This window comes from Danio rerio, chromosome 19 (assembly GCF_052040795.2).
Source record: "Danio rerio strain M-AB ecotype USA chromosome 19, GRCz13ab, whole genome shotgun sequence".
NCBI lineage: Eukaryota > Metazoa > Chordata > Actinopteri > Cypriniformes > Danionidae > Danio > Danio rerio.
In genome coordinates this window covers 11,991,105-12,017,837 of record NC_141039.2, presented here as the reverse complement: position 1 = coordinate 12,017,837, position 26,733 = coordinate 11,991,105, and the positions used below count along the sequence as shown (strand labels likewise).

Genomic DNA, 26,733 nt, shown 5'->3' with positions numbered 1-26,733 from the left:
CTTCACAGGTTACAGATTTTTAGAAGTTCATGTATGCCTATGTTAATTGATGAACATTTATTGTATTCTTAAAGGTTAGATTTGTGCATAATTACAGATTGAAATATTTATTGACCATTTTATCTTACAAGTGCAAAACAAAGATTATGTACATCACAGGTCCCTCTTGATTTATCACGCCAAAACTGACAATTTAACATTTATGGATTAACAAATGTCTTCAAGCAAAATAACGAACAAATTAAGCTAAATTCTGATGGTTTGGTGTCAGTCGAGCGCCCTCTGTACTGAGCAAGAGAGTTAAAGCTCGGCTACCGCGCCCAGCAGGACAGCGCAACAACGTCACTTCCGCTTGTTTTGGGAGGCTTGATGAACGAAGGAGGACGTTTCCGTGCGGTTCAGCAGCGGGTTATTTACTTCGGAAGAGCCCGCTAAAGTAACAATAGCAACAATTTCGAGCACCTTAAAGATTCCCGCAAGGCACAGATCCGTTCTGGGAACAGTAAACAAAAGTTAAACCACACTGGTTTGGATTTCTGAATAAAAACGGAGTAAATAAGTTAAGGTAAGCACTCTCGTCTGCTGTTATTGTGAGGCTTTACTCGTTAAATCTCCAATATGCGAACAATTTTTGAATTTAAAGATTATTTGAAGAGAAGAAGGTAAACGCTCGACAAACTAACCATCACGCATGAATAACGTTAGCACATACCAATGCAGAGTATTGCCGTACTAAGTTAAGTAAATGTTGTAATTGCCCCTTAGTTTAGTTCCTATTGGGTTTAAGGTTGACTAACACACTTTATTTGGACATGTTCGTTTCCCAGGGCTGTGGGGTAAAAACCACAAGTGAAAACAAAGCAGGACCATATGAAACTTCCGCCAGAAAATGGCTGCGCCGGCTGTAGTTTCCACGGATGGAGCAGACTCCAGTAAGAGAGCAGTTTATTTCCATTGACTGTTTATGAATGTAAAGTGGATGAAACTTTACTCATGGCTAGATAATTAGACTTGGGGGTTCTTTACTGGAAAAATTGAGTTGGTAAATAAGTCCATAAGGAAACAATCACCAATTGTTTATATACACATGTATCTTTGTGTGTGTGTGTGTTTATTTTATTAAGTTAGTTTGTATTAGGGTTGTCACTAGGCATGGGCCGTTATAATATTTTGACTATATGATAACCTTGGTTTAACATTTCACGGTTTTAGTATATTTTGATTACTGCTCTAAAATATATTCTATTTAAATGCCTGGGTGAAAAAAACTAAAACTCTCCCCATCCCCCACTTTAAACACAATATATTTTATTTTGAGAATCATTTGAAATATTTCAGAGCAGTAAACATGTCAGGCTAAATAATTCAAGTGAATCGTTGACTTCTGCTATCTTCACTTGTTACTAAAAAACAGATGTCTTTACCATTTAAAAATGGCATCTTTGGATATCTTTTTCTGCAGGATAACATAAAGTATAATAAATATAAAAAATTGTACACTTATCTTAGGAACACTATAGAAGAAAAATCTGGCGGTTTTAAAACCTTGACCTTTCCAAACCGCTGTATACCTCGAAAACGGTTATTGTCCTATGCCTAGTTATCATGATACCATAAATTCAGGCCACGGTACTTTACCAGCTGAAGTATCACAATACCAAGTCGTATCGGGATACTGTATTTATTCATAACTCAAATTTAGGAAATAAAGCAAATTGTAAAAAATACTATATTTCATGTCATACTTGCATTCAATAAAGAATTCCCTTATTTTTGAGAATGTATTATTTGTACACACTTTCTGTTTTTTAATATACTGTGACTCTTTTTGTTATTGCAATAATAATAATAAAATAAATGTATTAATTAATAAATCTTTGATCATTCAGAAGGATCTATCATAACTGCAGCAAAATACAACCCATATGCAGACAGTTAAAAAAGTGAATTATTGATTATTTGCCTGCACAAATGTAAGATTTTAGTGAATTTTTTTTTTTTTTCACATGCAACATTAAATATTGTAAAAGCGTTAGTGACGATACTACCATTTACAGACTACAGTGGCATCTTCAGTATTTTACAGCCATATTATCATGTCGGTGCTAGCGAAGTACTGGTAAATCGTGCAACCCTAGTTTGTATACACACACACCTCATTCAAAGATTGTACATTTATTTTGCTTCATCAAAAACAATAATACATCGTATTGATTTTGTGATGAATAAATTGATTTTGTAATGATTTTCAGATTTTAATAGCTGAATGCAAAACTTCAGCTTTTAGCAGTGTAGATATAATATATGTATAACAATGTGAGATATTAAACCTGCTTATTTTGAGGATAGACCATTTTGAGGGATGTAAACAAAAACAATGCTCCCAACGTATTTCCTGTTTCACATTTTTTTTTTTTCTACAGCTTCCGAGAATTCAAAAAGAGCCATATATTGACAAATAATGTTATGACAACTGTTTTAACATTAAGTTATGATTAAATTGCCTCTTCGTACAGTTATGAAATAGTTTGATAACAAGCTGGATGATTGAAATGGACATACATGGATTGAAGTATTATATTCGCACATTTAGACATTCTCCTTAATAATATAAATTCAGAAAGTTATTTTTTTCAAATTCTAAATGGGGAAATCATATTAGCAGCCATGGAATATCGAAGTGTAACGTTGCTCACTGTCAATTAATTTGTGCTGATGTTGTTTTAAAGTCGTACTTGCATGCTAATTCAGACCAAATATTCAAAGTAGCGTAGCTAAACAATATAGGAACCTTAAAATAAATGAACATGCGAATATAAAACCAACTTTACCTCAATAGGAAATGTTCATGGGCCAATGACATGACCACATTAAAAAGGTCTATAATCTATTTTTGCAATATATATCTGATTTATATCATTATTAAATTATTGTTGTTTCATAGATGTCTGTATGTTGAGGGTTATTCCAGCCAAGAGGTACATTCTTGTGTTTGCATATGATCTCTGGTTTGAATATCAGTTTTATAGGTTGTCTGTAGTAGACGTGACTGCTTGTCTTTGTTATTGAAAGTGTGGTGCCACTATACACTCAGCTGGTGTGATTGGGTTACAGTGTTTTCTTGGAAGAACAAAGGAATTGAAACCCAGGTGTCAATGCATGCTGCATGTTTGCACTCATAGTTGTGGTTTACGACTCAGTGTAAACTGCTTCTTTTACATTAACATTTGCATTTTATTTGCATCTTGTTTGTAGTATAGTTTTTCACACAAAAGCGAGTTATAGTGACTTTTCATATAGTTTGAGATTTTGTTCAATGGTAGAATGTCAGCGCATACTAGGAAAAAATATGAAACCTCTGAAAAAAAAACCCCATCTCGTGCTTCACATACCTGAAAAATTAGTTCTGCGTTCTTGTTTATTTCTTGGCAAGAATTGCATAAAACTCATACAACTAGCTGTAAACAAAACAGAAGAATAAAAGAGCATTGTAAAAAAAAAAAAAACTGCTTTTCCTACTAATCTGCATGCATTTTATAAGTTTTGATGAACTGTTGACACTTTTATTCTACTTGATAGGTACTCCTGGAAATCGAAAGATGGCGTCTTCAGAGGTAATTATAGCCCTTTCTTTTGATTTAATAATAGCTTCACATTTGTGACCCACTTTTTGTACTCAGCTGTTTTCCTAATCAGTGCAAGTCCTTTCACTTTTTCTATATATTAAATTGAGTCACTCTGCTGTTTTTCTTTCATCAGTACTGTTATTTTGGTGTGTTATATGCTAAATTGGCAGATCTTTTCACTGAGATCTATTAATGCCAGCTTTCATTCTGCAGAGCTTGAGCAAATCTTTAGTTACTAGCCTGGTTTCCATTGCCCTGTGTTAATGCGCATATTGAAGTTGTGCATCATCAAATCCATGATAGAAATGCCATAATTGACAAAAATATATAATTTTACACTTTCTAGAGGTGGTATTAGACTTGTGCGAAAAAGGGTTTAATGCAAAAGTAATCGTTTCTACGGTATATATAAATAAGGACGATTTGGATTTCCTTGTTAAGTCGTGACGTATCGGTGACGTATGGAATACTGTTTCCGGGTCCAAGTCGCTACTCATTTGAATTGAGAAAATATTTGTTTATGACCACTTTTTTTGTTATATCACACATTAAAGTGAATTTTATATTAAATCATAGTGTACACATCAGTCTCTGAGCTTGCTGAATCACAAATACCAAAATTTTAACAATTTACAAAAAAAATATAACTTTTTGGTCATTTGATATTAGGCATGTATGTGTGTGTGTTTATGTATGTATGTATGTGTATATATATATATATATATATATATATATATATATATATATATATATATATATATATATATATACACACACACACATACACACATACTGTGATATATATATTTTTTTAAAGCATTGCTTTGTGAACTTTTATTATTACCATTTTATGAGTCTCCTCATACAGTTTAATATAGCTCATGGACCCGTAAACCGCTTTGCGTGATGTCACACTTAACAAGCGGATTAGTTTAGTAACAGACCATAACGGTTATGGTGTATTGGTGGTTTTCATCCGTGCACATAAAAAACATATGCTCATAACTGAGTAGGATAAACTTTTTATTCGAAAATAAAAGATGCCCATAAACTACAATGTAAACACTTTTACTGAACAAATTCCAGCATGCGCATTAAAAAAGGTCATGTGATTTTGTTTTTAAGAGCTCATGTGATGCTCATGTGTGTGAATGGACAAACCAGCTGGTCTTTCTAAAACGCCTTAACCATTTCAATATTAGTGTTATTATATTATTAATTACCTCCAGAATCTGCGTTTCATGCCTTCAAACGCCACCACATGATCATTGCATGTCGGCATTCGTCTTCTGAGGCTCAGATCATTTATTAAATAAGGAAAACCTAGCGCAACAAATTCTGTTTTTCCTGTTGGTATTTGGCACCTGTTAATCAGGAATTGACAATGTTCTCTTTGATCTGAAAAGCTGCTTTATTCGAACGTCTTTTATGAGTTATTTCAGTTTTGCACATTAAGTTAATTAGCATGTTTGAATGGAAACATGGCTATTAATAAACATTTATTATATAAGTCACAGCATGTTTTGAATAACAAAAATGTATTTTCCAGAAAACAGTAGCATTTGTTGTAAATGTTGCATTGTCATCCAGATTGTTTGAACCATTCATGATTTTTCTTTGTCTTAATGTCTGTTTTATTTTACTGAGCGCTATTGTTTTTTTTAGGGTCTCAGCACCTTGGGTTCATCCCAAACAAACAAAAAGACCTTGGGTCACCGAGGGATTGACCCCACTGGGGAGACCACATATAAAAAGGTGGGAGATATCTAACTTTTATAGAAACGTAACATACACACTCTCACAAAGCAATACATGTTTACAAATAATAGTGTGTTATAGATAAGACCAAATCAAGAGTATCAGCAGTTCAACTTCCATTCCTCAATCCGTCAAATCATTTGCAACCTGTTGCTTGTTCTGTTATCTGTTAGTTGATATTACATAGATATGATATAGTACTTCATTGTGAGACATGTCAGAATTATTTTTGCTTACAATACAGTTTGTGTTTACAACATTCAGCATCATTTAGACATCTGCAAACACTTCATTTATATGAAAATGAGACTCATTATACTGTTTTTATACATTAAATTATGCCTTAAATTTATACAATTTAAATAAAATTATATAAATTTATACATTTATTACATTTACAGTGCTATTTTTGTGGCACTGTAGATGATAAACCCAGTTAATGGTACATACAGATGAGACTGGCAGTTTTTTTAGAGTTTTATGTAGGTCACATGCATTGTTTAAATACCTACAAATACATTTGATTCAGTGTGTTTCTAGCGTTGATGTTTACCTGGAGTAATCACAGAACTGGTTTCTTATTTCCTGTATTCACACGCTAACTTGTTTTCACTCTGCTCATCATGAACTCTTCAGACTACATCATCTGCACTGAAAGGTGCCATTCAGCTGGGAATCACACACAGTGTGGGAAGCTTGAGCCAGAAGCCAGAAAGAGATGTGCTTATGCAGGACTTTGAAGTGGTAGAAAGCATCTTCTTTCCCAGGTACGTCTGTATAAGTTAGTAACCATGAGTTAAAGGGATGTTTTGCTTCAGTAGTCACGCACTGTCACATACCTAAATGTGTTTTGCTTTGTATTACTCGCAGTCAAGGAAGTAGCTCAACGCCGGGTCATCACCACGGTGACTTCAAGTTTAAAACATACGCTCCCATTGCATTCCGATACTTCAGAGAGATGTTCGGGATCCGACCTGATGACTACCTGGTAATTTTGTTTGCTCATTAAACTCGGTTCTCAGGTTTCCTGAAAGTATCCAGTATTTACATAGTTGTGTATTTTAGGACTAGAATAGTCAAGGTATTTTTATAGAGCTGCAACTAACGATCATTTTAATAATAGATTAATTTGTTGGTTATTTTTTTGATTAATCAATGAATTTGTTTATAAAAAAAAACAAGAAAAGCATTTATTTACAACTCTTTGTTCAAAAACAGAACTACAGTCTTTAGAAAGTGCACAAATAAACTCTGAACATCCCTGAGCTGTTATAAAAATAAAAACGGAGTAGTTTTTTTTCTGCTTTCAATCCAAGTATTTAAACATTTTCAAATCAAGATACATTTTAGACACACGAAATAGCATGAGAAATTAAGTCTTGTTTTCTGAGAAAAAACACCTTAAAATTAAGTGATTGTTTTCTTAAAACAAGCAAAAATATTTGCCAATGGGGTAAGAAAAAAATAATCTTAATGATATATAATCTTAAACTGAAGTTTATTTTCTCATGCAATTTTATAATCTTGTTTTAAGATTTTTGACATATTTCGACTGGAAACTAGACAGAATTACTTTGTAAGAAAAGGCTTTTTGCAGTGTAGCTATACATGACTACCAATAAAAAACATGCAAAGAAGGCGAATGAATAAAAACGTGTCGTTAGTCTTGCAATGCATAGTAACTATACCACTTCCTTATGTGTTTTACAAACTTTAAATCTATTGTTTTACTAGAACTTCTTTGTATTTGCATATCTAACACATAAAATAAGCATTAGGTGGTTAAAAACACTCCATAACTGTGTTAAAATGACACGTCTTTCTCTGGCTCAGTACGTAATCAAACGTCCTGCAACACAACAAATCGATTATGAAATTCGTTGCCAACTCTTTTAGTAATCGATTTTTATCTATTTAATCAATTTGTTGTTGAGCCTTAAATTTTTATTTAAATAGAAGTTATTGTAACATTTAGGATTAAATGTCTCATTAAATGTGACTGTAAAAGCATGTACAAGTCATAGAAATGTAAAGTGTTGTATTTTCCGCTAATTAAGCTATACATGACTATGTTAAGAGAGAGAAATTTGCAAGCATTGTAAGTAAAATTGCCTGCTGGTAGCCCTGAATAACTGAAAGCTTTCACATGACATTTGTTATGAGCAACAGGCATAAACTAATTTGTCTAAAGTGAAACTAAAATGACCATTGTGTGTAAAATGCTATACAAATACTTTCATGTCTTTGGTATGCACAAAAAACAAATGTGATTTCCTTAGCTTTAGCTGTATTATATAAATTTCTCTGGAATACAAATGTCTGTACATTGCAGATGTCAAAAAAAATCTCGTTTTCCAGAAAATGTCCTTTTGTAAATTATTCACATACACCATATATTATTAACATGTGTATGTTCTTACTTTTCTGCAGTACTCTCTTTGTAATGAACCCCTTATCGAGTTGTCTAACCCTGGAGCGAGCGGGTCTCTCTTCTACGTTTCTAGCGATGATGAGTTTATTATTAAGACGGTACAACACAAAGAAGCAGAATTCTTGCAAACACTCCTGCCAGGTTATTTCATGGTAGGTCTGGGTTTATGTATTAACGTTGTTTCATTCTTAATCACTGTCTAGTTGTTTCCTCCATATATTTGACTCTTTATCTTTTAGAACCTGAACCAGAATATGCGCACACTGCTTCCCAAGTTCTACGGCCTCTACTGCGTTCAGGCTGATGGGAAGAATATCCGAATTGTGGTGATGAACAACCTGCTGCCACGCGCTGTACCCATGCACCTTAAATTTGACCTGAAAGGCTCCACATACAAGCGACGAGCTTCACCAAAAGAGAGGTCCAAGGGTGTGCCCACATATAAAGACCTAGACTTCATGCAGGACATGCCTGAGGGCATATTGCTGGAGAATGACCACTACACTGCCCTCAGCAGGACCATGCAGAGAGACTGTCGGGTAAGAGCACAGCTAGTGTTTTGCAGCCAATGATAAACATCCGGTGAAAGGTTTGTGACTGTTTTTAATTTCATAAGGTTCCTTTTACAGCATTGATGTTGTAATATATTGAAATACAATCTGTTAAATAGACTTAAGCATTCATTTAGTTGTTCAAGGGTAAAAACGAGAAGAAAGTCTAGCGCAGAATCCCCATTGAAAACACGGGGGTATAATACATTTCCATATGGTATATAAATCAGGCAGTGAAAATCACTGATTTTAAAGGAAATCAGATCTTGTCATGGCGATTTGGGTTGGCTGAATCAAAGGTCTGTGTGCATATACCCCATTAAAGGTATTAATAGGAAACGTACTTGAATCTGTTAGCTCATGAATGTTTTATCACTGAACATTTTGGGCATTTAATCTATGCATCAGGCAACTGCATATTATTTATAAATCCCTTCATATAGAAATGTTTGTTTGAACCAGTTTCACACTTTACATTTGCTAAATGTGTCTATTTTTTCCATATCTTTTTATCTGTAGGTACTACAAAGCTTTAAGATCATGGATTACAGTCTGCTGGTGGGTATCCATATTTTGCACCGGGCAGGTGAAGAGGCATCTACGGCAGTGCCTGATACCCAGAAAAAGGGGCAAGGCCAGAAGCCCCTGTATTGTACTGCCATTGAGTCAATTCAAGGGGAATCAAAGAGCAAGACTTCACCGCAGCCCTACGAAAGGTTAGTGACCAACATTTGGCTGGGACCCTAAAACAGTTTTTTTAATTTTTTTTTTTTTAAATTTAACATGCAGTATTGTGCAAACATTAAATCAGTTGTTTTACTGATGGTATAATGCAGTGGTCTCAGGCACCGTTTACACTAGTGCGTTTTAGATCAAAAACGATCCGCGTCCACACTAGCTTTTCACCTAGCGTTTCTGAACATATCTTCGTCCACACTACGCCACCAAAAACGTATATCATGTGACAATTCGTGCACTCTGGGCATGCGCGTTCCAGTATAAACAGGAAGCATGTGTCTCGCTCGGCATTTGGTTAATAATAGTCAATAAACGCCAGTTGAACAATGAACGCGATGGCAAAGAAAGCAAGAGAGGTATTTTCTGGACAGACGACGAGGTCGAGTTGTTACTAAACGTAACAAATGAATAACTGCACAATGGCGCCTAAAACAGACAATAGTGCAAACAACGCTCCCGTTTCTGTGTCCATGTTGTTGTTTACATTGAAGTTTGGTCTGCTGTCTTCCGGTAGCGTTAAAGCCATGTGTTATAGTCATGTGATAGGAGCTTGAATAAGGGAAGGATACGCAATGACACAAAAGCCCCAATCAGGTAGCGAATCTCAGCAGCCCCCCGTCCGTTTTCAGATGTCTCCGCTTTCCCCCATCCACACTGAGACAGGGCAGCAGTGTTTTAGAATGAAAATGGCCTCTCCAGCATTTCCAAAATGCTCAGTTTTCGATGCTCGAAAACTCAGAGGTAGTATGGACAGATGGCGTAACCGTAGCAAAACTTAAGCGTTTTCAAACTAAAACAGATTAGTGGAAACGGGGCATCAAACTCAATTCCTGGAGGGTCTGCAAAGTTTAGCTTTACCATCTCCTACTCACACCTGCTTAATAGTCTCTAGCAGTCTTTAACACCTTGATTAGTTGGATCAGATGTGTTTGATTAGGGTTGGCGCAAAACTATGCAGAGCTGCCGCCCTCCAGGAATCCAGTTTGAGGCCTATGGTATAATGGATATGACCTTTTACCACAAAACCAGCCATACGTGTAAATGTTTTTTTGTATTTTTTTTTTTTATTGAGATGTACAAGGTGAATAAATGATCTTTCAGTTGATGTATGGTTTGTTAGTATAGGAGTTAGGTTGGAGTTTGTATTAATTTGGTTTAATTGATTAATACATGTGAAAGAAGAAAGGCTGTTTGTTCTGGTTTGAGCTGCATTTCTACCAGTGTTGTTAGCGATATTTTCTGAATTGTTGGAGGTGTGAGTGTTGAAAAGTACAGATCAATCTTTCTAGAAATGACTTCAGTGGTAATAGTTTTCATTTTTAAACCTAACTCTATTTTAGAATGTCAACTCTGGAAAGTGCTAAAAGAAGCCTAATATTACACAGCAATTTATTTCAGAAAATGTCAGGACAATTAGAACAAAACAAGCTGTGCTTTGTGTCAAGTGAATCCACATTAAACGCATACTTTTGCTTGAAGAGGAAATGTTGTGCTGCTGTTGTTTTTGTACAAATTTCCTTTATGTTTCTGTTTGTTTTTAATAAAAAGGATAATTAATTATATATTGTGTAAAAGTGTTAACGCCAACACAGCTGGTATAGTGCTTAGGACTTTAGTACTGTATTTTCTTCCTGTGGTGCTAATTATTTAGCAGGGTCCCAGGATCCTTTAGAAAATCTTTCACCGAGCTTATTTGTAACCTGAAACATCATTTTGAAAATAGTTGTGCTGACTAAAATTGTTGCATATTTTTCAGGTGTCAGGTGCTAAAAATAGAAAAATTCAATTCTCACTATTGATAAACCATTAATTAAGACCTATAAACCTCTACTTTAGATCAACAAAGTGATAATCGGCAGCTTATTAATAGTTTGTAAGGTAGTAGTTGGGTTTGGGTTTTGAGTAGGGTGTGGAATTTAGAAAAAGTTCATACTTTAATACTAATAAACAGCCAATATCTTAATCATAGGCTGGTAATAATCCAGTAGTTAATAGTGGGAGTTGGCACTTAAAATGAAGTGTTACCAAAGGTTACATTTTTGGATTACTGTACAAGCATTGTGTTTTTCTTCTCTTATTATTATGACTTTGCACCTGCATATTAATTAATTTGCTATATTTTTTGTTTGCAGCATGGGAGGAATTCCAGCATTCAATTCAAAAGGAGAAAGATTGCTGGTTTTTATTGGCATCATCGATATACTTCAGTCTTATAGGTAAACTGCATTTCCATATCTGTGTGCATTTCTCACTATGAATTAGGGATGCAGTGCAATTCTGGATGCATTATTTGTTATAACATTGTTTTTAGGCTTGTAAAGAAGTTGGAGCACTCGTGGAAAGCTCTGCTGCATGATGGGGTATGTCGCTTTATATCAAACATTGCATGAAGAGCTAACAATACCGATGCAGTCTGTGTATTTATTTTTTCCTCTCCCTTGTTTGATGTTTTCATCTGCAGGACACTGTATCTGTGCACCGGCCGAGTTTCTATGCAGATCGTTTCCAGAAATTTATGTGTAGCACCGTCTTCAGAAAATCGCAATGTGAGTTGGATTTGATCATCTCTGACTGATGCATTCAAAGGTCTGAAAGTAATGATTGAAAATCATTTTTATTCTGTTAGTGAAAACTTCTCCCTCAAAGAGAAGCCGCTTAGGACCCGTGTCTGCTGGGAAGAAGTCAAACATTGCAGTATCTGGACAATCACATCAACAATCCCTTCCTGTAGCAGCAGAACTAACCCAGTCGCAGCTGTGGAGCAGTGAGGACCCTCAAGGAGACAGCGGTATGACAAGACTTGGAGAGATAAGAGGGATAAACAGGATAGTTGAGCAAGATAGCAGTCAAATAAGCCTTTAATTGCTCGTCCAATATCATTCTCTCGTGATAAAATTGTCTACTAAATGCCTTAGATGTAAATCATTAGCCATGTTTTTATACCGGCTGAGGTTACTGAAGGAAACCTGCTGTTTGTTGTGTGAACGGTATCCTTGGTGATGGAAAACCTGAAAAGGTGATGGTTTTAAATGGGGAACAAATAAATGTAGCCAGAATAAAACAGTTTGAGGGAAAAAGGTACTTTTAAAGCAAGACTAGGCAACTCCATGCTAATGTTGCTGCTAGTCAACACTAAAAACACTAGTTGGTCATTTTTGTTGCTTCATATTAATTTGCTTTATAAGTTTATTAAGGCTATACTCCAATAGTCATGTTAATGTTTTAATTAAAGTGCATATATACAGAGTGACTTGCTTAAAAACAGTCACTATAATTAATAGTTAATAGCCTAACAAAAAGACTATTCTTATTGTACATGAGTAGTGGTTGCTGATACCGGTAAAGCTTTTCTTAAAGTTTTGCTGCTGGTCGTGTGCACATGTACATTTTCATTTACAACAAAGCTTGTTCAAACATTGACGAGTTAAAATAACAAGTTTGTACTTCCTGGTCCTGTGCTACACGTTGCATGTATATAACCTACTGGCATGTTTGATTAGATTATGTAAGGTTTACTTTATCTGTCTACAAATACTTTTTTTTTTTTTTTTGACTGTCGACTAGTTAAAAACTGTATTTAAACTTAAATGAAATTAGTGGTGTTACATTTATTATGTATTAGACTGCTGAAAATCAGAGATTCATATAAAAACATTAGGTTTCTGGCATTTGTCGTGGCAATTTCAAATAAAGAGACTCTTACTAATGCTGAGTTCAGACTGCATGATCAAAGTAGTCGTGTCACAGATGTTTTCACACTGCGTGACTATCTGGGCTAGCGTTTCGTCACTGCTTTGTTTACACTGCAAGATGGATCGGCGACAGGGACTTTCACATTGCATGACTTTACTATAGGAAGAATCGCCGACAACTTCGTCCAAACCACGTCTCACAGCCAAAAACACGTAGTATATCTTTTGTTATTAACTACATAATGAGAAAGAAGCCTTTAATGGGGTTGAACATGTACATGTTTGCTTACCTGGGTTTAAAGGGAATTAGCCATTTCTCCTCAACGTTGATAAAAAACGTTGAGTCCTGTCAAACCTCCACTAGTTTTTTTCTCCATATCGTTGGTCCAAATAAACCAAAAAAGAGAGCTTTTAACTTCTCCCCCAGCCTTCCGCCGGCCTGCAGCAGGCATACACACACGCACACACAAGTGAATGCCGCTCTCTCATTGGCTGTAGGCGATGGCTGATGTTATTTTCAGTCAAAACTCGATTCACACAGCATGATTTGAATCGCCGACAGCTCCAGATATTTAGCATGCCAAATATCTCACAGGCATCGGCGACTCATCGGCGATTCTCTCTGATCGCGTCTTTGAAAGTTCATACTGTGTGATTGTCACTCACGTGCACGAGCAGCGATTTGCCTGTGATTTCAACCATTTGTCAGCGATTTCTCATGACCTGTCGGCGAGCCAAAATCTGAGCTAAAATCATGCAGTCTGAACTAGGCATAATCAAGAGACAAAGCTCACAATGTATACTTCCAAAAAAAGATGTTATTCTTTGCAAAGAACAGGTTCGACGGTCATACAGAAACACTAGAGCATTTACTTTTAAGGGCTAGGATTCACACTAATTGAATGTATGTTTAAAAGCAGATGACCACTTTCCCAATGACCCTTCTTGTCATTATTTGTTTTTGTATCATCTTGAGGAAGGCATATGTTTCTTAATACATGATGTTTCTATTAAGAAAGAAAAGTTGTATAGATATCAATGTTTTAGTAATAATTAAAATTATTTTTTCCACCACATATTAAATGCATTTTTCCATCGTTGCTTCATTTTAATTAATTCATTAACTTTATTGCTTGTTTTCATTTAGCATTTCTTTTACGGTTTTCTCTTTTTCTAATCAAGAGGTTCTATAGTGCAGGGTCTGATTTGTATGCTTTCTTTGTTTTCAGTCCTAGCAGAGAGTACATAATCAAAAACGTTGTTTATTTTAAGAGTCAAATGCTCATGTGTGCTGATCACAGAGCAAATGAGCGCTGTAAATGTTTGCCCCCTACAGCATTCACATAGACAATGCCAGCATTGTTCTCAAACTTCAGGAATCAATAAGTTCTCTCAAAAAATGTTCTCTCTCAGAGGTTTTTACTTCTGCATCATCTGGCTAATAGGCCTAGATTAAGATCTTGAATGTTAATCTTAATTATCAACAATGAGACACATTTTTTTTCCCTCAGTTAACCCTCTACATTTCTTCACCAACTCTTAATAAATTATTACTGACTAACATTATAAAACATTTTCTCATTAAAATTAGTATTTTCTCTTTATTCATTTCTCAGGTATGCAAACCGCTCGTCCAGACTTGCTTCCTCAACAGGTTGCTGAAGATGATATCACAAGCAGCTCGGCTGATACTACCCTGTCAGCAACCTCTCTTGTTAACTCTCGACTCTCCACAAACACTCCAGTTCTCAGGTTTGTTAGACTAATTAGATAAAAGCTTGGTCTTTAAACTACTGCTGCTAATAATAATATTCACTGCATTCCATCAAATACACTGATACACTCTCGCTTTTAATAAACGTGAATCATCTCTTGATGCAAGTTCTTGTTGTTTCCCCCCTCAGCCGCAGCAGTGTAGCTGGTCATTCATCAGAGGAAAGTTTGGACATGGACGTCATTTCACTCAGCGAGATTGTTCCTCAGACAAGCACGTCAGAAGTAAGAGACATTTTGTTCTGGGCTGCAATCACTTTTAGTGTAGACTAAACAACGTGGTTATCTTGGGGCCAGATTTACTAAACGTTTGTGTCAGTGCAAACTAGGGCTGTGCAATATAACTGATTTAATCCCAATCCTCTTCCCCTTGGCCTTTTAAACAGAGTGTGAAGGGAAAGGGCTTCAAAATTTACCCCTAACGCCCCATTCACACGGGGCGTCAGCTTCAACGCTTCCCATTCACTTTGAATAAGTGACATCTGGCGTTGCCGAACTGCATTGTGGGTCCGTTGGCGCCGCTTTAAAGATGTTGCTAGCTGCAAAAGTTGGGACTTGCTCAACTTTAAGCGCCAACGGAAGTGTCAGCCAATCAGATCGCTGTATGCAAATGCACCATCTCAGACAGTGGCCTATTGCTGACTTATTTCATTGGCTGATGCTGCTATGACGATCGTGTCAGCCCCAACTTCAGACACGCCCTCTGTCAAGCATTGACGCTGAAGCCCTGTGTGAATGGGGCGTAAGAAATGGGACATCACTACAACACCTGCACAAATCATCATATGTCATCGCGATCTCGTTTCATATGAGTTTGACTATCTCGACTGCTGTAATTCCAGTTATGTTATTTTTTGGTATTTATCTTCAGCAAATCACCAAAGGTAACGATATTATGTTTTCACAACGATATAATGTGGTAATAATAAGGTCGTAACTGTACTGTGTATTTTATACCGTGGCCATATTCATCAATGTAAACACAAGAAAAACAACGATAACATTATATTATATTATTAGCAGACACTGTAAAAAGGTCATTCCCACCCACTAGACTTTTCTAACAGGGGATTCGAGTGTCAGGATGTTGTGGGACTGCTGTACAGGAGTTAATATTATGGATTATAGATCGCGAAATTTAGCGTTTTTTACTTGAGTGTTTTAGTAAACTTGAACGCGGTTATGAATGTATTAAAACGTGTGCTTGTTTGTTGTAAAAATTCAGAATAATGACAAAAAATACTAGTGTATGCATCTGCTGACTTTCGTGTGCAGACATGCTGCCATTGTAGATGGTGTATTCTAGGAAATTTTCTTATGCTTGGTTTCCAGTGTGCTCCTGAAAAATCTCTGTATCAAGGACTATCTAGGCTTCCCCTTAGCCCTACGCTTTCTAGCTAAAGAGAATTGGGACTCAACTTCGTGAACATGCAAAACAAGGGGTAGGGGGAAGGGCTGGGGGGTAGAATTAGGCCTATATAAACATGTATCCTATAAAGCAGGGGTCACCAATCTCGTTCCTGGAAGTGCAGTGCCCTGCAGGGTTTAGCTTCAGCTTGCCTCAACACACCTGTCTGGGTGTTTCAAGTATACCTCTTAGACTTTGATTAGCTTGTTCAGGTGTGTTTGATTAGGGTTTGAGCTCAAATCTGCAGGACACCGGACCTCCAGGAACAAGTTTGGTGATCCCTGATTTAGAAGAAACAACTCAATTGATATCATTCTTATCTATATCTATATCGTGGTGTTGGAAAAATGCATCGCTTACTCGAATACTTTTTCATCATTTGCATGATTGCAATTTTACACGCCTCCACAGGGATGCAGGTACAAACCTGAATAACAGCATAGTGAGAAATTTGCATACTAGGAAGTGCGGTTACATTTTTGTTGGGCCTGTAGTTAAGCATTTGCCCAGGCGTTCTGAATTAAGTCAGAAAAACAATCACATTAATGAGTGCATTTTTGAGACTATACCTAAATGTAAAAAATGTGGTCTATATATTAGGGTGCAATGTTGATGACATGGACCATTATCAGGATATGTGATGAAATAAATCATGATACATGTGTCACATCACTCAGCTCTAAATATTATACCAATTCAATGTCGTAATGTCATTGGTCCATGAACATTTCCTACTTGTTGTCAAAGTATTAATAACTGTAACAAGAGGCTGTTCAATCATATCTCAGCATTAAAACAGCTGTAGTAACATTATTTATCAATATGTGGACCTTTTAGGATTCTTGGGAGCTATGAAAATAAAAAATGAAACCGGAAATATGTTTGGACCATTGTTATTGTTTACATCCCTCAAAATGGTCTTTATATTGATTACTATTATTTATGTATTTGTAATTTGTATGAATCAAAGTAGTTTATTATGGTTTTTGGCATATGCGTTTGTTGGAGTTTCACACACTCCATGTTTGACATGGTGTGATATTTGCTGGACGAATGCAAATAACAGAGCACATTGTAGAGTCGGGTGAGTTTTTTTATTTCATAATAATAACAAACATAAAAACATTTTCCAAACGCGATGATTATCATTGGCTCAGTTGTTTGTGACCGTACGCTAAATTACGATTTAGGTAGACTGTTGGTCATCATAGATGTATACACTAGATATCGCATAGGGACCCTGAGCATGCGTCAATAGCGCCGCCATATTTGTACAGTGCTCCCAGGACAAATGTCATTCAACTGCACTAGTCAAGACAGTGCTACTACCTGAAGATGCTGGACTTTAGCACTGTCTACGGGTGTAGTAACGAGCAAACAAAGAAAACAAAGCACAAAGGCAAAACATTTCGTAGGTAAGATTTAGTTTTTTACGTTTTTGTATGTTATTAACTTTTTTGCTAAACAGGTCACGTTATTGATAATACAGTCACTTACTGCATTCACCATAAGGCAAAGGAGCACCAACTCACACTAAACACTCGGCTTGTGCTAGTTTTGTTTAATAAAATCAGCAAACAATGCAAAATAAACATGACAACGAGATGCTGCGCTGCCAGAAACTTATATATTATTGTCAGCTAGTGAAGGAGTTGTTCATAACGGAGATTCATTCACAAACGAATCGCTCCCTCCATCAGTATGAAAAGTGAAAGCAGGAGAGGAGGTGTGTTTCAGGACACGAATTAGATCAAATTTAACAGAGAGGGTGGATAGTACATTTCCATACACACAAACACACGCTTTTTGTCAGGAATGCCTGTGCGATCACTGATCCATCAATGTAGAAATGTAGGGATGCACCGATATGGTTTTTTTTTTTTTAGCCGATACCGATAATTCTTCAGACTTGGAGGCCGATAGCCGATATATATATATATATATATATATATATATATATATATAGGCCAATATTTAGAAATATTTTAAAATGGTATATTTTTATACAGCAAACTTCATAAAAGATTGAACTGCTCTTATGAACTAAATAGTCTATACTCAAAGCAAAAAAGTTATAACTTCAAAATTGCAAGGTGATTATAGACTTATATTATTCACGTTTTCACATAAATCAGCATGCAAAAAATACATTACTTCCTTTTCATAGCAAATTAACATGCAACTTGACTGTTGCATAAGATTAATAAGGTTAAATAACAAAATGAAATTTAATCCACAAGCAAGTTAAATATATTTAAATAAGATGAAAATGAAAGAGCTAAGGACTGAAACCACCTCAAATGGTCATGAATAAAACGTGTTACAGTGATGTACACATGTAAAAATACGTCATGTCCGAAAAAGCCTTTTTTAGAGGTGTTTTGACAGTTCAGAGCCACCGTACAAGCGAACAGCTAAATGTAGATAGTACGTTTAGAAAATGCGGCACAGATTCATCCTATTTGGCGTTTTAGATTCTTTTGATCATGTATCAATGAGCGTAGACAACACTTCTGCGCTCATTCTTGCTGTCAATTGCGGAAAAAATTATCGATGAAAAGTTAATGATAAACCGCTGTGAGTTTCACTTAACTGTAGAGGGAGAGTTGCCATCAGAGTGAGATTTTCATACAAAACCTGCATTGAGCTGACTTTATGGCAAACACAGAGCAGAATATAAAGACAGAATGAGCGGCTGGTCGAGAACCCCTATGACTGGATTCACCTCTTAGCTCTCCCCCGTGCTACAGTGTGTGTGTGCGGTGATGGCTCACGCGCTCGTTATAATCAATATGAATATTCCGATCAAACTGAATACATCTTACATCAACAACACATGACAAGCAAAGCGTTGATGATAACAAATAATCAGATTACAAACAACCGTTATGTTTACACTTGTGGTAAAATGTGCGGGTCCTTCAACGAAACTGGGCTGCAGTTTGGGGTGTGTGTGTGAAGCGGAGAGGGAGGGAGAGAGAAAGGAGGAGCGGTTTTTGGGCAATGAGACTATTTTAGGTGACTGATTTGTTGTACCACACGGAAAGTAATAAATATTTTGGACCAAGTTACATGTGTCCTCGTTCATTCACCGGCTGCCGCTAAAAGAGAAGACAATTCACCACGAAACTAATATTATTCTGCCCTGGAGTAATAAGTTAAGATCCCCTGCTATCTCTACACAACAAAGAGACAGAGCAGGAAAGGTTTACACATGTAATATTTTTCCTGAGGGGATTTAAAGCAAAATACACAATGACACTCAATCAAACACATCTACAATGATAAGGAACATTGTTACTTACTGAGTTATTAATGCACAGCAATACCACATGAAGAAATGACAGACTTTGAAGGAATAATCAGTGTGAGGAGAGCTCCATTAGAGTGCAAAGGGCAAGTCTGAACATGTTAGGCCCACGTGAGTGCGGCAGGCAGGTCTGTACAATTACGTAATTTATCGGCTTAAATTTATCGGCCTAATTTAGACATCGGATCGATAACGATAATCTTAAAAATAGCATTTATCGGCCGATAACGATATGGCCGGCGATATATCGTGCATCATTATAGAACAGTAATGTAAAATTATTAGTTTCATAATTAAAAAAAAGAATTGCATACTGACTTCAGGGAAAACTCCCAATCATAGATATATGTATATATGTGTTAATGTGTCTATCTCTGGCTCTGGATGGCCACAGTCCTCCACTGCAGCTTGGTCCTGCATTCATTTCAAAGGAGCACTACCCTGTACTAAAATGGCGGCTTTATTGACGCATTCCTTCTATTAGACAACAACAGGGTAGGCGACATCTAATGTATATATCTATGGTTGGTCATTATAGAAACGAGCTGTTGCATCTGTGCTCTTTAATTTGCACACTTTCAGAAGAAACGCCTGCACAATTTGCACTCTCAACAGTTAAATGGGTCTGTCGTCTCCTGCTAATTTGCCCTGTTTAGTAAATCTGGCTCTTGATATTTTAATTGAGTGTTTTTGAATGGTTTACAACTCTTGTTCTCAACTAGTGGGATTTACACTTATTATAAAGTTGCTTTTTTGCATTTTCTCTGATCTTGTTCAGCTGGTCATATTTAGTAGCATGCATAGCCTAAACGATATGTAAAATTATGTAAATATTTGTATGTATTTAGAATAAGCAATCATACATATTTATTCACTATTTTATTATAAATGTACCCTTATTATATTAACATGTAAACATCAGATCCAAGTGTCTTCCTTCTTAAAGGACTTCTTTTCCCCATCTCCTTTGCAGGGAAAGCACTTTTGTCTAGTGTTTATTCTTGACATTAATGTGAACAACTAAAACTGTTTTAAAATGCTGTCGAACAGTCATGAAAAAGATCTTAATGTGTTTCTTGTCCAGAGTACAGCGTATTACACTTGAATGCTTGGATAGGCAGAGATTTATTTCAAATTATGTCGGCGTCTGTCCGGCTAGTTGCTTTGGTGTGTTCCAAGTGTCACCTCTCTTTGTGATAACATCAAGGCTTCTTGGCCCGATTTAGCCATCTGTCATCAGCTATAAAAAGCGCTCCGTCAGGTTATTCAGCAACAAATCAGAAAGCAAGTGTGACGTGGTGAAGTGACATAGCAAGTAAACAATTCAAGTCAAGAAGGAACACGAAGCCAGCTCTCAAATATTTGCACATGATATGGATTATTAGATTATCCGCCATATTTGCAGGATAGAATGCCTTTGTGGTGAGTCACAATTCTTTGCATACACACGTCAGACGTTTCGGTTTCCCATTGTGAACAAGTAAACAGATACTGCCCTCAGTTTGTGCTGAAAGACATGTCCTCCCACCCAGGTGCATAATGCGCACTTGATTTCTTCCGACCAGATTTCCTGTGGTACGGGAATAAATTTCTGAATAAAATGCGGTAGCGGTCAGTAACTCTGGTGTAATTTGAACGGGAGTGGGCGGTCTAACAATATAGCGCTCCCTAGTCCCAATGTCATTTTGGAATGGCAAATCTGTCATTTCCTATTGAGCACCGGTACAGCTAGTGCTCACAACTGATACACATAAAAAACGCATGGACCAGTGCTTTCTGTGCATGCATCATCTGCATAACGGATAACGGTCCTCAGACCGGGCTTTACCATAGCAAAGTGTCGATGTGCTGATCGCGCCACAGAGCACCATCTGAATAGTTTCATTTTAAATGATATGTAAATGTGCGCATACGGTGTGTGACCATGCTTCAGAAGACTGGAAATGCAAGTTTAACCGTACGTTCACACCGAAAGCGGCAAGAGCGTCCAAGGTCGCCCTGGCGACAACACTGTCTGCCTTCAGCTCCGGCGGCAAGAGCATCAAAACTCGCTACATTGATCTCATATTTAAAGGAGCCATTGCAGCATATCAGTTACATTCCTGCATAAAACATGCTTTCTAGCGTGAAAATGTTGCACACTTATTAAATTCATATAACAATGGAAGACCAAGTTGCATTTGGTGTGGCTTTGCTCTATTTATCCAATATGTATCTATATGTCTGAAATATTCTAAAGCAGCTATACTGTTTTTTCATGTCGCGTGAGATTCACGCTTTTTTAAGATATATATATATATATATATATATATATATATATATATATATATATATATATATATATATATATATATATATATATATAACATTAATACACATCAGTAACTTATTTAACGCATGTTCCTGTAAGAAAACATTGTAAATAATTGGAAATCCGGCGACCGCAATCATCAAACCCTTGGGAACAACTGTGGTTGGAACCAAAGTTCACAGGCCTGTTCTCTAAAACTCCTATCAGGAGGTGGACGTCTTCATTCTGATGGCTTGCCGCCGAACCACGTCATAGCTCATTACCATAAAGTTGACTTGATTTCAACTCTCCTCGACGCCCACACCGGCTGTGACGCGCCGCGCTGCTCCTCGCCGCTTATCGCGCCGGCTCTCATTGAAAATGAATGACTTCCGGCTACTTTGACGCCATCGCTGTTTTCGGTGTGAACGTACAGTAAGGCACTCAAGTCTTATCACAAAGGGGCAAACAAAACTGACATTTAGCCTACAATCTTTGCACAACCTACACTTTCATCTGTTATCGTTCTCTTTAGGTAGTACCCAATTTAAACGTGAGATTTTGGAAACTAGATCTAAATTTAGCGAGAACGATTAGGTCGGGTATACAATTATTCTAAGTGGGCAGCGGGTGAGAAAAGACTAAATATACAGCGGGATCGGTCGGGTGCAGAAACAACCCCTGACGGGAGCAGGATAAAGAAATCAGTCCCGTGCAGACCTCTAGTGTATACCTGCCTTTAAGGCAAGTTTATATGCGTCTGTGTTGAGTGCACATGGTAGGTTACGTACAATTCAATATACCCTGATGCGCAACTCTCAAATCAAATGCAATGACACATGCATTTGTAATCTTGGTGATTTTGGTGACTTGGTGGCAAGGACAGTGATGCAAGTGGTTAACAAGTGTCTATTCATCTGGAGCTTCTCCACGGGACTCCTTTTATCTTGTTTGCTTTGTTTAAAGTTGTTGAACTTGCCCACCTCTTTTCTCTTCCTTGAATGAGAGTGGTTTTGATCTACTTCTACCGTAGCATTCCACACATTTCTGGCATAAACCCAAAACAACCTCAACAGTACTCAACACCATGAAGCGTAGAGTCCACTCTGCCTCCTAGCGCTTTAGAAGTGTTATTGCCAGAGCAGCACAAACGAATGCAGATGTATAAATCTTCACTACAATGTGGTGTTACGGCAATGCAGAAGTATAATTGGAAGGCCTAATGTGTTCTTTCTCTTTGCTGTTGCAGTGAAAGACTGTGGACGAACAGGTCGAAACAAAGCCCTCAAGGACAAAGTTTTCTCTCTTTTAAAGACATCAGAACAAGAAGAAAGTGGAAAAACAAGATGGAGTTGTGCAAGCACGAGGGGAAGTGAAACTGAAAGAGTCTGGAATACAAAAGAGAGAAGTGCACATGTTCATAAAACTGTAAAGATATTCCTCCCCTTTTTAATAATTTTTATTTTTGGATGTCAACACAACGGCATCCAATATTGCTGCTAAGAAATGGACCCAAAAGAAAGACGTACCTCAACAGTGTGATCACTGATGTCAAACAGGGACATACAACAGCAGTGCCATATATACAAGAGCCTCCAGAACAGACATAAAGTCGTGAACTGCATCATGTGAGGCTCTTGGAGAAGAGTACCTTGTGAGTTTTATTTGACCATACTTTTATTAGTCTGCTGCAGTCGTGTTCTTTAATTCCCCAGAGATAAAGAGAAATATTTTTTCGTATATTTTAAAAGGTTTTATGTAGTATAGCGTGGTTATCGAGGGGGGGGAAGTAGGATGGTTTAATCCAGATCAGGTTGCCTGAACAATCACGTATCAAGACACTTTTTCAAAACTTTTAATCCGTAAAATGGTTTAGATTTGGTTTTAAAAATGAAGTTAAATGCAGTACTGAGGTGTTGTGTTGGATTTTGAAATGTGCCTTAACTACAGGAGTTATTTTGCCTTACTGCATCTTTTTATTGGGCACGTTGCCTGCTAGTGGATTATGCAGGTTTCTAGGTTTTCCTAAATCACAGCTCTGCACAGTTTAGCTTTAACCCTAATTAAACACACCTGACCAGACTAATTGAGTCCTTCAGGCTTGTTTGAAACCTACAGGCATGTTGCTGCATCTTAATTCGCATACTTGTACTACACCCTAAAAGTATGTACTTTTTTGTGAAGGAAAAATCTATACTTTTGAGTGTGTAACAGAAAAATATGCAAGCTTTGGGACATACTTCTTCCTTAACAGATCGTTGTGTTGCTTGGATATAAACCCTTTCAGTTATTCACATTTCTTTCATATTTAATTACCTTATTGGAGAAGCAGCAGCAGGTTAATCTCCCATTCACGAGTCTTTCCTGCAGAGAAATCTCCTCAAGTCCTTAGATAAGTATGCATTTAGACGTTAATGTCCAAACACATCTTTATATAAGTTCAGTATTGTTGTTGCAGATGAAATGTAACAGAAAACACGATTTAAATATTTTCCAGTTGGCTTGATATTCATTAACAGTAGGGTTGGGTCGATAGACATCATGATGCTGAGCCGGCATCGAGATCCTCTGCCCTCGCCACAGCAAAACTAATAAATCTTAGTTTTAAAATGGCAATTTAGAACGAAAACGATCCAAGTCTACACTGGCATTTTACCTAGCGTTTCTAAACCGATCTCTGTCCAAAAGCACATCACGTGACCACACAGAGATACAAACACTCATGTGCTCTAGAATACGCGCACGTCTGAGCTCCAGGCAGTCAGCGGGTGCTTTGAGCACAACACCCCCAGAGAGCAGTGCACGTTGGATGTCTTATCAAGGATGTACTGATTTGTCTCACTATAGTTGTTTAACGTGATATTTAATTAATCTTGTCTCTATCTAACGACTCTTTGGTCTTTTGAATCTATCAGGTAACGTGTCACAGCTTCAGTACACTGCGTCTATCTATTGCTTTCAGGCTTGTACTTAGTAATTTTAGCGAAAACTTCAGATAATGTTGGTTGGTTGCTGTTGGTTGTGCACCTTTTTTATCAATCAAGTTTGTCGACGCCATTGTAATGACACAATCACTCTGCCTATTAAGTGAAAGTGATTAACGCCATTGTAATGACACAATCACTCTGCCTATTAAGTGAAAGTGATTAACGCCATTGTAATGACACAATCACTCTGCCTATTAAGTGAAAGTGATTAACGCCATTGTAATGACACAATCACTCTGCCTATTAAGTGAAAGTGATTAACGCCATTGTAATGACACAATCACTCTGCCTATTAAGTGAAAGTGATTAACGCCATTGTAATGACACAATCACTCTGCCTATTAAGTGAAAGTGATTAACAGGTGGTAATTTGTGTGTAACTTATCTTTATTTATTTATGATTTGGTTATGGGTAAAACAAGGACCTTGCGGGTCAGGTAATTGAAACTGTTGGCTACAAATAATGAATTAGTTATTAATTAATTTATTACTCATAAAAAATTAATTCCCCACCACCTACGACAACGATGTTATCGTCAATTGCAATGTTTCACTTTAGACATCGAACGATGCCAAATTGGTTGACATCGCCTAACCCTAATTAACAGTCATACAAACATCTTTACCAAAGCATGCCTACGCGCGTCCATTATGTTTGTAGTTTATTTACACTTCACCCACGTTTGTAGTTCTAATCAAATTAGTTCAATACACTCAAATTTACTGGAAATAATATTCCATCTGGGAATCTTTGGCATACTCTTTTCAACATACTACGATTTGGGACATACTAATTCTATTTAGGACAGTATGCAAATTGGGACACAGCAAGTGTGTCGAAGCAGGTATTAATTAACAGTCAAACAAACATCTTTACCGAAGCCTCTCTACTTGACAGTTGGTCTCACACGTCCATTATGTTTGTAGTTTATTTACACTTTTCACCCGCATTTGTAGTTCTAGTCAAATTCATGTCCTACATGCAATGTACTGTGGGGAATATCAGTAGTTTACCGGAAATAGTAAACCACCCGGGAACCTTTGACATACTCAAACATGTTTGACATATTCAGCGTACTACGATTTGTGACATACCAATTCTATTTTCAAATACTATTATGAATGGACAGTATGCGAATTGGGAGTGTGTTGGAACTATACTGTGCAGAGCTGCGGCACTCCAGGAACTGGATTTGACACTTGTGTCCTAAGTGGAAAGCAAATAGTATCTCTCTGACTTTACAAACTTCATAAAAAAATGGACACTCCAAGAGAATGTTTACTTTAGTATTACAAAAAAATAAATAAAGAAAATAAAGAAAAAGAAGACCAAAAGCAAACATTTTTAACAGCAAGTAGAAATATTATACCAAAAGTAAAAGACCAAATTCAGTATTTTGGTTTTTAAGATCTTTTATTATTTAAAACCTTTCTGAAAATGGGTGTTTTAGGGCACAGTAAGACTTTCTACCTAGCAGACAAGCTACTGTAAACTAGCTACTGCACTGTCTTTAGCATTTTTTTATGAGATTAAGTTTACATAGACTGTAGCATAGGAACTTCTCTTAAGGCTTTGGGACTAAAACAAAATAAATCCTTACCAAAACATTTTCCATCATTATTTTTTTTTTTGAATACGTGTATGCTAATCAGCCAGCTTGAATGTTGAGACTTTGGTGATGAAGATGCAATGATATAAACGGTAGCTGAGTAAGAGAACATTGCTGGATCTTTTTCTGTGAGCATTTTATAAACCTAAAAGAAACATTCCTGTAAAGTCCTATTTATTTGTATGTTTGCATGTAATTTATTTCTTTATCTCAACTTCCAAAGTGTCTATATTGCAGGTTTTAATGCGAGACTGTGTATAAATTCTAACAGCTGGTGGCTTGTGTAAATTAGTTTGGGTGAAGGTGAATGAGTTTTTATTTTTTAACTGTACACTCATGATCGGGGATTCCTGTGCAATTGCTGTTTACTCTGAAAATGCTGCCTTCATCTCTGTTGTCTTATCAAACTGAGAACTGTCTATAGTACTCTTCACTCCTACAAGGATATATTCATGTATTACTGCACTCTGCCAGAGGATATTTAGAGCTTTGGAGTGGAAAATATTGCAACATTTCATGCTGTATGCAAAAGAATGAAATAAACAACACTGAAAGAAAA

The 26,733-nt window shown here is 36.7% G+C and overlaps 1 protein-coding gene across 4 annotated transcripts; it reads left to right on the top strand.

Moving 5' to 3' along the window:
- The first annotated feature begins 330 nt into the window (after nt 1-330).
- pip5k1aa (phosphatidylinositol-4-phosphate 5-kinase, type I, alpha, a) lies at nt 331-26,733 on the top strand. 4 transcript variants are annotated; one of them, XR_015515909.1, is made up of 17 exons: nt 331-565; nt 828-932; nt 3,580-3,614; nt 5,292-5,381; nt 6,021-6,151; nt 6,255-6,372; nt 7,815-7,967; nt 8,055-8,354; nt 8,886-9,082; nt 11,237-11,320; nt 11,416-11,464; nt 11,566-11,650; nt 11,731-11,892; nt 14,413-14,548; nt 14,701-14,794; nt 22,827-24,670; nt 24,917-26,733. XR_015515909.1 is itself a non-coding variant. In NM_001020602.1 (16 exon segments), coding segments are annotated over 15 exon segments (1,680 nt in total). In that variant the 5' UTR covers nt 331-565; nt 828-889; the 3' UTR covers nt 22,830-23,757.

Bases quoted from the DNA above. Each gene is read 5' to 3' on its own strand.
- pip5k1aa (XM_087294413.1), top strand. From the start codon at position 890: ATGGCTGCGCCGGCTGTAGTTTCCACGGATGGAGCAGACTCCA. The intron at 6,373-7,814 runs GTAATTTTGTTT...ACTTTTCTGCAG, and splicing joins TCCGACCTGATGACTACCTG to TACTCTCTTTGTAATGAACC. The intron at 7,968-8,054 runs GTAGGTCTGGGT...TTTATCTTTTAG, and splicing joins TCCTGCCAGGTTATTTCATG to AACCTGAACCAGAATATGCG.